Genomic DNA, 12,788 nt, shown 5'->3' with positions numbered 1-12,788 from the left:
ACAGATGACAGGGTGAGCACTGAGGGAAGAAGGGGCTCTGCTTCTAACAAGTGAAAGGGGATGTGTAGGAACCTAAAGAGAAAAGAAAAACTGAACGGAAAGAGCAAGGCTTCACTGGCACCAAAACACTGGCAGAGCCACAGCTGGCCTGGGGACTGGCCTGGAAGTCATTTTGACCAGAGTTTAGGATGGGGAAGATGTCAGGAGAGCCCTCAGCCCTTCTTCCCACTGAGCCAAGATGTCAGTGCCTGCTCAGAGTGCCCCCTGCTGTCAGATGGAGGCACTGAGGTAAGACAGCCTTGGAACAGAAGCTGAAAGAGGGAGTGGAGCCCATTCTGTTCCCACGGACAAGGAGCAAGTCTCCAGCCAGGCAGTTCCGCGGACTGGGCTGGAGCTCTGGCTCACATTTTGGGCACAGAGGAGGGGGTCCAGGATGAGGAGCTCTCTAGAAGCCATGCCCTGGGAGAAACTGTTGAAGAAAGAAGGTTAGCGGGCGCTCAACTCTGAAGGGCCATCCTGGAGGATGCAGAGCAGGCAAAAAGGCGCTTGGGGACAGAGCAAGGCCCACGGGCCGGTGATTCAGGAGGGCAGACAATTCAATATGAAAACTTCACAATGGATGACTGAAGACAAAACGAGCTGCCGCTAAGAACAGGCAGAGCCCCCGCTGTGGAAGGGACTGGACTGACAATTTTAGGAACCCTGAGAAAGACGCATGTTGCCCCCCTCAAGGGTGGGCACCTGTCCTTAGCCCTGGGAGCATCTCTGTGCTCCAGGGCATCACTGCTTCCCTAACCTTGAGATGCTGTTGACTCCTGTCCAACTTCTCTCAAGAGAGTGCTGATAGTTTTGTTTTTATTTTTACAACTGCGGAAAAATAACTGTGATTTATGTTTTCCCACTTATGTAGCTGACTCATGTTTCTTTTACAGTTCCAGCATGTTTTCAGCAGCTACAAAATTTTTCCCCGGGGAATTAAGAAAGTTATATGTCCTAAGACACACTGTGCCAACAAGAGAGGATCATATATCAAGGAGATGGTCAGTTAGTACCTTCCAATCCTGACCGTCCATGAGGTGCTGGGCCTGGATTCAACCTGGCATCCATGCAGGGGCACAGCAAGTTCCAAGAGCCCTCAACGTGCTGCTCTCCTGGGCCCAGAGCAATGCCCTCCTCATTTAGAACACCTGCCTTACCAACACCTCTATAACCCCAAGGTTAGTCCTTGGACCAAGATGCCCACTTTGTCTGTCTGGAGATCCTGACTGATCCAAGGGGAGTTTAGAAAAGAAAGAGGTGGGGGATGGATGGGATGCCATCCCCTAACCAACCACAGCTAGACCTCCCTCGGGCCTCTAAACAGTAACAAGACCTTAGGGCAGAAGACATCTAGGTGCCATGACACCTCATCCCAAGCTTAAAGGGCAGAGCCTGCCTCTAGAGCAGTGGTTCTCAACCTTCCTAATGCTGCGACCCTTTAATATAGTTCCTCATGTTGTGGTGACCCCCAATTTCATTGTTACGAATTGAACATAATTAAAGCATAGTGATTAATCACAAAAACAACATGTAATTATGTATGTTTTCCGATGGGCTTAGGCAACCCCTGTGAAAGGGTCGTTCGACCCCCAAAGGGGTCACGACCCACAGGTTGAAAACCGCTGCTCTGGAGTCACCTGCCTTGGCAGGGCCTGAGGGAGCTCATTTCTGCCTCCCTTTGAAGCCAGAAGTGACTTCCCTGAATGGTTTCAGTCCTGATTCCTGGGCAACAATGGATGAGGGAGGGGCCTGCCCTTTATGGATTCCTGGAAAGGGGATGCCCAGTTGTCACAGCCAGGAGACAATGTGGGCTGCCCACTGCTCCGCATGCATGGCAGAGTCTGCTCCACCCCATTCACCCCAAAGGAAGGGTTTTCTTAAGACCATTTGGGTTCTGGTTGGGCGGGGAGGTGATGACAGTAACCTCAGGAGATGCTGCGAGGCTTTTCTGAGTGAACACTTCCAAGCCTGTGGCCGTCCCAGGCTCAGGTGCCAAGTCCTGCTGAGAGGTGTCCTGGGTCCTCTGGGACTGCAGGGGAGGCCCAGGGCCAGAGGAAAGGGAAAGAGGGAGGAAGGGAAGGAGAGACAAGAGGGAGAGAGAAAGCAGGAGAGACATACACACAGAGTCCATAAATAGCCCCGCTTTGTAAATACCACATCTTTAGGTTTCATAGATTAGGTCAGGAAGGAGCCGCACCGCTGTGGGGCGGGACAGAAAGGAACTGCCCCTCCAAGCCATTCAGAGAGGGAGGCCCATGGTCAGCTGCCAGCCAGCACCGTGGCTTTGGGCCTTCCCTCATCGCCTGCTCATTCTCATTCAAGAGGTTCTGGAGCCATATCACTTGCACACGGTTCAAAGTCTTCTCTGGGTGTCTTTGCTTTAGACGATGGTTCAAGCCTGTAGTCTGGGTCTCAGCCCCTTTTAGAACGTTATCTTTGAGATGAAAACCTAGGCTTGGCAAATCAGAACTCTTCTTTATAGTTTGGGGTCCCTATTTTGGTTTAAGCTCCTACCGTTTTGCCCTGGGCCCAGATGAGGCCCAACAATACATGAGGAAGCTACTAGGAACTATGGATGAAACACCCTGCAGATCTCCCCTGCAAAGTCCATGTTTGATCAGGAACTCTGTCAGCAATGCCCGTTGACTGTCCACACTGTCCAGTTTATAAAGTATGTTTATATCCATTATTTTGCTCAACCTTCCCAATAACCCAACCCTATAGCAATCTTATTCCCCTCTAGATGGACTGACTAGCCAATGAGGCTCAGAGAAGTGAGGTTATTTGCCCAAGGAGTCAGACCGGTCCTTAGCTAAGGCTCCTCCCCATCCCCCAAATCTTTAGAGGCCTCTAAATGCTCCAAGGTGAGCTCCTGGACCAGACTTCTTTCCTGCAGTGGGAAGACAGGAGAGGAACAGACTCCGCCTTTCAATGATCCAATTCTAGCAGTTCCAGCTGTCACCAGCAGATGGGGCACCCCCAAGCCAGGCTGCTCTGAGGCCACCCCAATGCTCCAGGAGCCCAGCTCTCCAGGGCTCATCCTGCCTCTCTCTGCTGGAGTCTGACTGTGTCGGAAGTCCCTGCATCCCACCCTACCCACTTCAGGACTGAAGAGAGCCCACTCTGGTCAAGGGTCTCAGGGCAGGAGCAGGGCAGGTAACTGGATCACTAGACCAGCCCCCAGGCCCAGTTCAGTGTCTTCAGGGTCTTGATTATGTCAAAGGTGACCACAGAAGCCTTCAGTGGATGCAGAGATTTGCCCTCCTTCCATGGCACCGGCCTTAAAAGCCCCCAAATCATCCCTAACTTTGCGAATCACCAGCCAGGGAGCCATCTCAGCAGCCTCACTGGACGAGGCCCTCTGTTAGCCGGGATGGCAAGGCCGTGGGGAGTGCTGAGTCAATAGAATGCTCTGCTTATTAGATCATGGCTGCATCAACCAATTGTCAAAGCATTAGAGGGCATCACACACACAATCGACTCTATGTCTGGTCTTCACATAATTTGGTCTTGCTTCTAGGCAGTTGTGATTTAATAGCAAATACAGTGCCTGGGACACAAGAAAATCAGATTCTGGCTCCTCTTCTATCAACTATGACACTAAAAATGTCCTTCCCCTTCTGGGCCTCAGGGCCCCATCTGTGACATGATGACCTTGAACCAAGCGGGTTCTGAGGACCCTTCCAACTTTAAAAGGGATCCTGACTCCAAGTTAACCTTCTGTGTGAGTCCCAGGTCTCTCCAAATGAAACAATAAGTAACTCATATTGAGCCTCTGGGTCTCTGCTTGGCCCCTCCATGCTTTATCTCATTTGATCCTTACAACATTCCTAAGAAGTAGATGCTTTATTACCTCTACTAAATGGAGCCTCAGAGAGGTTACGTCACAAGCACAGGGGCATCCAGCTAGCAGGCAGCAGAGCCAGAGTTCAAACCCAGGCGGTATAAGTCTAGATCCCAGTTGGGTTTGAGCCCAGTAAGCAGCAGCACTAGGGTGTAAAAACCCAAGTTTAGACAGAGGTAAACACTGCCAAGATTTAGCAGCGCTAATAATAACATTGGGATTATCAACACAAGAATTCTCGAGATCCGTCTTTATCTTTTTCAATTGCTTTCCACTCTGAAAGGCACAGGAGCAGCTGGTTTCCCTCTAGTGGGCTCTGAGGGTCCTTCCCGGAGGGAACACTTCTGGATCTGTGTTTTCACAATAGGCTCAAAAGGGTCTGGTTACTAGATAGAACTCCCCTGATTCTTAGAGTTCAGTGTGTATGAGAATCGCCCGGGGCACTTGTTTCAGATGCTGATTCCAGGGCTCTGCCTCCAATATTCTCATTCAGGAGGTCTGATGTGGAGTCCAGAATATGCATTTCTAACAAGTACCCCTTCTTCCCTACCCCATTATACTCTGGCTGATGGAAGGGGAACACACCAAGCCACTTTGAGTTTCCCAGGGTAGGCCCTGGGGTCCCAGATTCCAAGATTTAGTGACTGTCTTCCTCAGCTTAACTCACCACCCCAACCCCATCATCACTGCACACAGGGACAAGGAGGAGCATACAGCTGTGGGGGTGACAGTGAGTCAGCACACTTCCCCACCCTCTTTACCCAAGGCCCCCGTTGAGGGGTTCAGGGTGAGACTTACCTCGCTGGCTTTCTCAGGGGTGCCTTTGGGGGAGGGGGAGGCGGGCGAGGAGGGCAGCCTGCGTTCCCGTTCCCAGTCTCGATCCCGGTGGATCAGTTTGCTGTTGGGTTCCTTCAGGGTCCTCTTGAGCTCGTTGATGCTGGCCTGGTGCTTCAGCAAGACATCCTCTGGCTTGTCTAAGAACTAGGGTGATGGAGAGGACAGCCAGGCATTAGCAGAGCAGCTCCAAGATGGGATACTGGGTGTGGTGAAAATGGCAACAGTGACCATTGCTGCTCTATATTGGCAAGGTGATTCCCATCTATGACCTCTGTGTCACTCTCCAGCACCTCATGAACCAGGCAGGGCAGGGATGTTAGCCCAACAGGTGCACAAAGCACTTGAGATTAAAAAGAGGAGAATTTGCCCTGGCTGGTATTGCTCAGTTGGTTGGAGCTTCATCTCATACACTGAAAGGTGACGGGTTTGATTCCCGATCATGGCACATATCCACATTGCGGGTTCAGTCCTCAGTCAAGGCACTTACAGGAGGCAACTGATCAATGTTTCTCTCACATTGATGTTTCTCTCTCTTTCTCCCATCCTCTCTCTCTCTCTCTCTCTCTCTCTCTAGAAGAGAGAGAGAGATGTCTTTTAGAGACATCTAGAAGAGAGAGAAAGAGGAGAGACTTCTGGTCAAGCACAACCTTTTCCACTTCCTTGCCTGGCTCCTGGTCTTAGAGGCCAAACCCATGCAAATCCCACTCGTCTGGGTGAGGTCCCTTTGGTGCCGTGAGCCCAGTCTAAATCACAACCGAGGTACAGTGAGAACTTGCCTACCCTGTTCACTTGGCGGCTCTGATCCCCTCCTTGGCCTCCCAGATCCTGGTCCCCACCTCTGACCAAGACTTGGACCACTGTGCTTAGCAGGATCCCTGGTCTAGGCCGCTCCTGGCCCAACATATGCAGTAAATCAGGCCCTGTGGGGCCCTTCTAAAGCCAGGGACATCCATTAAAATGGGCTCTGTTCCCACACCAAGGACCAGGGACCCAGGGACCAGGAAAAGATTGTGTTCAGTATTCTCTGCTGACAGCCTCTACCTTTCCCAACCACCCAGAATCTTCCAGATACCTGTGGGTATTGATTCCTCAACAGCAGACAGGGTGAGATACAGCCAGAGAGGAGTGTTCAGGAGGATCAGGAGAATTAGAGCCCAGGAAGAAGATAGGTAAGTCCAAGGCTGGACACAAGAACTGAGCCAGGTATAGCCGGAGTCATAGTTGAGCCCCACATTGTACTGCCAAGTCTGAGCTCTGGCCAGTGCATCATGACAGAGTAACCTGCCCCTAGGTCACATGAGGTGCAGCCTTTGCACATGAGATGGCAGTGACCTGCCCAAGCTGCCTGTCTGTGTACTTCTGGGGGCAGGGCAGTAGGCTGGTGGTCCAAGGACCCTTACCTGCAAGGCCATTTGAGGGTTCATGTCAACTCGATTCAGGGCAAGAAATGGACAATCTCAGCTTATTATAAAGTCAGATCAGGAGATTCTAGAACTACCTGGAAGGTAAGCTTGTCCTTGAACAAGCTAGACTCTTCCCCTGGGATTCTCTCTGGCATCTGAGGATCCTCTATGATTGACTCCTAGGTGACCTCAGAAGGAAACCGATGCTACTGAGGCTTCTGCTTTGCCTCCAAACATCTGTCTGTACCTCTTTTCCTGAGCTGAGCTGCCTCAGGAACGTGTCTGTCTGAGAAATCAAACCTGATAGAGTTTGATGGATTGGGGCTGCAATAGACCCAAGATGTGTCTTGTGACCTTCTGTCCTGTACCTGGCCCTCTGGCTCAGTGGACATGTAGTGTTCCTGACAGCTAGAGGGAGCAGTGGAACCCCAAGATCCTTGAAAGGCCTTAGGGAAACCTAGTCTAAATGCCTTACTGTGCAGGTGGGGAGCTGGGGCCTAAGGGGATGTCCCCAAGACCTCAAAAAGTCAGTGGCAGAACTGAGGCTAAAATCCATACCACGGGACTACAAGGCCAGGCCCTTCTTACATCTCAGCCTCTGGTCCTTTCCCTCGGGCCCAAGAATAAATCCACTTCTCTTGCAGTGAAAGTTCAAATGAAGAGATGGAGACTGTGTGCAAGGGAAGGAGAAGTGGTTAACAGATAATAGGGTGAGGGTGAGGAGAGAGAGGAGGAGAAAAGGAGAGGAGGCTTTCCTGACAGCTGGAGAAGCAGACCCCAGCCAGAGGGAGGGGCAATGGAATCTGAGAAGATGCAGATGTGCTCTGAGGCTCCTCCCTCCCAACCCTCCCACCCACATTTGGTTGCCAATAGATACAAAAAAAAAAAAAAAAAGAAAAGAAAAGCAAGAGATGAGCTCAATAAAAGCATGGAATGCCTGGAAGAGCTGAGGATAGTCAGCAGGGACGGGGGAGCAAGCATGGGTGGTCTGGGGAGGCAGAGTGTGAAGCTGGACAGAGAAGAGGGGAATGAAGGGCGGAAATACTGCTAGGGGATGGAGTCTGAGCAGGATGCTGAAGAGATGAACTTAACAAGGGGAGCTGAGGGGGCCTGGGTTGGGAGTGGGACTAGGGGGAGCGTAGGGGGAGGAGGGTGGCCAGGGAGCAGAGGTGAAGCTAACGCTGAGATGGCACCAGGATATCAGCCTGGGATGAACTGTGGAATGGTGACAAATGAACTGGGTAGGTAGGGACAGGTCCCATGCAGTACCTCCTGCTTGTGTCTCGGCGTGGTTTCCTGCTCCGGCTAGCAGACAGGGGGAGGAGGGAAAGCAACCAGCAGGGTCAGTAGAGCCAATGGATTAGAGACACCAGACCAGCCCAGTCCAGCAGGTAGCCCAGAGCGCTCTCACCCAAGCAACAGAGGCCACGGAAGCTGGGTGGCCCACGGGAGGCGGGGGCAGTGAGTAGTCAGAAGGGGTGGAGTGTGAAGCAGGGAGGTGGCCCAGGGAGGTGATGAAGGGGGTGGAAGGACTGGAGGCAAAGTGAGCAGTTACACTCAGCAGATGGAAGTGAGGGTTCTGGGTAGTCCTGCTTCTTGCAGTCAGCATATGTGTTCAGGGACCTGTGCTCCCAAGTGGGACTGCATGTTGAAAACACACTATACCCATGTGTATACATACCTATGTGCGTGTTGTTTAAAAATCTGGATACGTAACCCTGTGGGAGAGGGGTGTATATCTGTGAGTGAATGCATGCAAGTCTGGGGCCAAGTGTTCCTGCAGGAGTGTGTGCACAGGTATATGAGAAATGGGGGTGGACAACAAAAGGGGGACACACTGTGAGGGCCTGCAGAAACACCCCAGCATGCTCTGGGGGAAAAGAGGCCTGTGCAGATCCAAATTGTAGTCCAAGGGGCAAATTCAGAGTGGGCAAGGAGGCCAGAGTCCCCTAGGGTACAGAATGCCCTCTGGGAAAGCAAGGCAAAAGGAGGGGAGGGTGTATGGCAAGCAGCATGCCCCCCACACCTGGGCATGTGCAGGTATTGAGCATGGCCCAAGGGCAAGGCTCTGAGCTTGGTGTACCCCATAGCAAGGGTGCTCAGCCACACACAGCTGGGGGCACCTGAAGGCCAAGGCTAAAGACAGGATCAGCCACCTGATCCCCAGATCAGTAGGTATAAGAAAGTCAGACTCCTACCTTCATCTCCTTGATCTTGGTGGGGGTCCTGACCTCTCCCTCCTCGGCCTCTGACTGCCGCCCCCCAGACTCGCCGTCTTCCTCCCGTTTGTCACCATCAGGTCCTGTGTCGTGGTTCTCACTGACCGAGGCTGGGCGGGAGAACTCCGCTGAAGTGGGCAGAAACAGCCGGGCAGCCACGTGAGACATCTCCCAGGTGCACGGACAGGGAGTCGGCCTTGCCACTTGCCCAACCATGCTTAGAGCGGAGCAGACACTTCCACTCCCCAGCACATTGGGAATAAGAAACCAGTGCCCAACTGGGCTGAAGCAGCCTTCCCCAGGTCACGTGGACTGCCTGCCAGTCCCTTCCTGATTTCTATAGTACTAGAGCCCAGGTGCAAATCTCAAATCTCTCTCTCCTTAGCTGTGTGACCTTGGGTAAGTTATACAACCTCTCTGGGCCTCCGTTTTCTCATCTATAAACAGTACCTACTTCAGACAACTGGGGGAGGAACAAATAAGCTCATGTGTAGAAGTATTTAGAAGAGTGGCTGCCACTGAGTGAGTCAATTCAGTCAATGTTGGCCCACAGATGTTGATTTTCTTGTTGTGGCATTTGTGGCAGAATGCTCACTTGACCATTATCTAACAATACATAGATATTGTGATATTAGCTTTTACTAGTGAAAGCTAAAGTCCTGAGGTTTGCAAATAATGTAGCTTCCTTATAACTCAAGGAAAATTCAAGGGAACCCTTGCAGTAACATCTTTCTCACTTTGCTGGCATTCCAAGTACTTTCCTGAACAGGAGAGAAAAGGGTAGAATTACACCCTTTACTCCAGACACTGGGCATAACTCAGACTATGCCCATGGATTATGTCCTGGGGGGAAGAAAATGGCTGGAAAACAGTGAATGACCGGAGCACAGATCATCCTTGGAATTGGCCTAGATTAAAAAGGAGAGAATTATCCTTTCTATTTATATATATTTACTCTGCAAAGTGCCCATTCAGGCACATTATTTCATTTGAGCCCACAGTGCTCTGTGTTGATGACTAGAATGGGAATTATTATCCTCATTTTACAGAGACTCTGAGATCTTTCAGTGAATCAGGAGAAGAACCCAGGCCTACTGGCTTCGAGTCCAGGCTTCCGGCCCCCTCTTGATGAGCATCGTCAAATCTGGGCCAATCTTTGCTGCCTTGCACAATCTGGGCTTCATTTTGCCCCTGGCATAGTAATGAAAGCTGCAGGGGAGGACAGAGAGACAGTATGGGCCCTCCTTTCTTTTTGCATAAAACTTAGCTCTCAGTCCTGTGCCCATTCAAGAATAAGGAGCTTCCTCAGTTCCAAATGGACCTTTGCAAAACTGCATGTCCTTCAAAAACGGCCGGGGAGTTCTGGAACAGGTCTCACCTTCATGCTGCAGGAAAAGTATCAGACTCCCCGATCACCTGGAAAACTCCCAGGTATCCTTCAAAACCCTGCCCAGTTGTCACCCGCTCTGCAAAGCCCTTCCTGCTCCTCCTAGACAGAATTAATCCCTCTCTCCCAAGGCTACTCTGTATTCTGTACTTCTTCCATTGCTTGAATCACGTTGAATGCTTATAAACCTACTCTTCTAGGAGTTCCTCACAGGAACGGGCCATACTTATACTAAGACTCAGAAAATATCTGTCGAGAGTCCTGCCCCAGTGTGTTTTGGGAGTAGCCGCTATTTCCCCCACTCAAGTCCCCACCTCCTACCTTTAAACCATCCTCTACAAATCTAAAAGCAATAATAATAATTTATTACTGCTACAATAAACAATAACATGTTATTGGGTATTACTTATTACATTCCTAATATGTGCCAGGAATTGTTTCGGGTGTTGTAGAGGCATTATCTCATAACATAGTGAAGTAAATAATCTTTATTTTGTAGAAGAGAAAATAGGCACAGGGAGTTAAGTTGCTCAAGGCCTCCCATCCGTTCATTCAGATGTTTATGGGCTACATCCTGTGTCCACAGAGTAGCTGGTGAGAGTCAAGGCTGAGATTTGAACTCAGATCTGCCAAACTCTGAACCTCCCCAGTGCTTTTATCCCATGTGGCTTCTGAATCTCCCCTACAAACTCCAGTGTGCATACTGGGGGAGTCAGGGCCCTGCGGGATGCCAATTTAGTATGTCTGGGCCAGGGCCTGGGAATCTGCATGCCTAGCAGACTCACAGGTGATTCTGATGCAGGTGGTCTACAACCACATTTTGAGAAGCTCTGGTCTGCTTGACAGAGGACAATGTAGGGCCAATTCTTGTTGATATTAAGGGCACCTGTCAGCCCAACAGAGAGTGCCATGTGTTAGTGTCAATCAGTTTAATGGAACCAAAAGAATGACTGGGAACAACCCCTCTGCCACCAGTCAGGTAAGGCATCACCAAGTCCACATTGCAGTCATAATACATCATTCTCCTGGTATGATGACAACCCGTGAATCACTAAGCATCTTAGGCAGGGGGCCCAGAAACCCATATGGCTAAACCTGGGACCCCAAAAGGCTCAACGAAGTCCCAGGAAGTCTAGGAGGGGCAATGTCACATCCCAGCGATAGTGAGGCCATAGGTTGGGCCTAAACCACTGAGAGCTGCCCAGGTGCAGTGGTGCTCTTGGGCCACCATGCCCAGTGCAAGTCAACCTGTGATGTGTCTACCACCCTCACTGCTCATTCTGCACCTGGCATGCCTGTCTCCTTCCCTCTGAACACCACTCTTCTCCCACCTCCAATTTAGGGCATACCTCCATCAAGGCTGCGGGACATGGTGTACCGTTTGCTGGAGGAACGCTCGAAGAAGGGAGCGGGCCGGTCGATGAGGGCGCTGGCCTGGCGGGTCTGTGCCTGGGTCCTCCCACTATACCGGAACTTGGAGCCCATCACCAGGAAGCCCTTGGGTGGGGGCTCAGGGGACACGAGCCTGCAGTGGAGGGATGGAGGTGAGGAGGGGGGATCATATCTGCTTTTCCAGGTCCAAGGCTGGACCACAGCTGGCCTTTCATCCCACTGTCCCACCAGCTACACTCTGTGGTCCAGGAGGGGAAAGAGGAGGGAGGTCTTTCCTATGATCCTTACTACCTTCTCCTCCTGCTCTGCCCTCAAAAAACACAGACATCACCCACACATACACTCACAGCCTCTGTCTCATCCCCAGTTACCCCATCCCCGGGTCTGGCTCACCGGAAGAATGTGTGGTGCTCAATGCAGACCTTCCACAGTCTCTTGGCTGACCGGTGGTTTGGGAGTTTAAAGCCAATTGTGCTCTCGAACTGCTCATACTGCAAAACCAAGGAGGGTGGGTAAGAAGCAAGACCTGGGCCCCTCTCGCCATCAGTCCATCCTTTAGAACCTCTTTTCAGCATGCGTGACTCTGGCCTGTTCTTTTATTTATTCACTAGAGGCCCAGTGCACAAAATTTGTGCACGGGAGGGGGCCTTCCTCAGCCCGGCCTGCACCCCCTCACAGTCCGGGACCCCTTGGGGGATTTCCGCCTGCCGGCTTAGGCCCAATCTCCCAAGGATCAGGCCTAAGCCAGGAGTCAGACATCCCTCTCGCAGTCCGGGACTCTCATAGTCCAGTACCCCTCGCTCCTGACTGCCCGCCTGCAGTGGAGGCGACCGCCACTGCGCTCGCCAGCCATGAGCCAGGCTTCTGGCTGAGCGACGCTCCCCCTGTGGGAGCGCACTGACCACCAGGGGGCAGCATTGAGTGTCTGCCCCCTCGTGGTCAGTGCACATCATAACAACCAGTTGTTCGGCCATTCAGTTGATTTGCATATTAGGGTTTTATTATATAGGATTCGTTTACTCAATAATGTGGACTGAGCCCTTACTCTGTAATCGGTCTAGAGCAAGAGAGACACCATGGTGATCAAGACAGAATATTCAGGGAGGAGGGGACTTTGATCATAAATAAGTAAACAAGATCATTTCAGATACTGATAAAGTCATGAAGGGACTGGACAGAGGTGTGTGATGTGACAGAATATCTATGTAGGCGCCGGGGTGGGTACTATTTTAGAAAGGTGATCTCAAGGATGGGGAAAGAACCAGCTATCTGAGAGGGTGGGGAAGAGGATTTCAGGTTAGAGGAAGAAAAAGCAAAGGGCTCGTGGTGGGAAGGGCTTGCTTATTCAAGGATTTCAGAGAAGGCCAAAGGGGCTGGAGTGCAGTGGGCATGGGGCAATGTGGGGGAGGCAGGTGGCCACAGACAGAGTGTGGGCTTTAGCCCAAAGGCTAAAAAGAAAGCTCTTGAAACATTTAAGCAAGGACTGGGAATAAGGGGTGAGTTTCACATGCTATGATGGAAGGGACTTCCAAGCTCTCTTCAGCAGCTATGAAGAAAATGGCCTGGAGTGACAGTGGGGGCAGGGGAACGAGAAGGATGTGGTGGAGACGAAGATGAGAGATGATCGCTGCTGGTAGCTGGTGCAGTGGGGAGGCAAGAAGCAGATG

The 12,788-nt window shown here is 51.4% G+C and overlaps 1 protein-coding gene across 12 annotated transcripts in view; it reads right to left on the bottom strand.

Moving 5' to 3' along the window:
* The window catches only part of EPB41L1 (erythrocyte membrane protein band 4.1 like 1), a 118,185-nt gene that overhangs the window by 25,782 nt on the left and 79,615 nt on the right, over positions 1–12,788 (bottom strand). For 6 of the 12 annotated variants that reach the window (XM_070420234.1, XM_070420228.1, XM_070420233.1 and 3 more), the window contains 6 exons: positions 11,515–11,612; positions 11,079–11,254; positions 8,322–8,470; positions 7,393–7,428; positions 4,682–4,864; positions 1,964–2,068 (listed from right to left, as the gene is read on the bottom strand). In XM_070420234.1, coding sequence (XP_070276335.1) covers positions 1,964–2,068; positions 4,682–4,864; positions 7,393–7,428; positions 8,322–8,470; positions 11,079–11,254; positions 11,515–11,612 — 747 coding nt within the window. The remainder of the gene's footprint in view (positions 1–1,963; positions 2,069–4,681; positions 4,865–7,392; positions 7,429–8,321; positions 8,471–11,078; positions 11,255–11,514; positions 11,613–12,788) is intronic. The other 6 variants (XM_070420240.1, XM_070420237.1, XM_070420239.1 and 3 more) reach the window with 3 other exon arrangements.

Source organism: Myotis yumanensis, unplaced genomic scaffold (genome assembly GCF_028538775.1).
Source record: "Myotis yumanensis isolate MYYU_CA2020_CCGP unplaced genomic scaffold, mMyoYum1.0.hap1 SCAF_7, whole genome shotgun sequence".
Classification (NCBI taxonomy): Eukaryota; Metazoa; Chordata; class Mammalia; order Chiroptera; family Vespertilionidae; genus Myotis; species Myotis yumanensis.
This window is presented reverse-complemented; position numbering and strand designations above follow the sequence as displayed.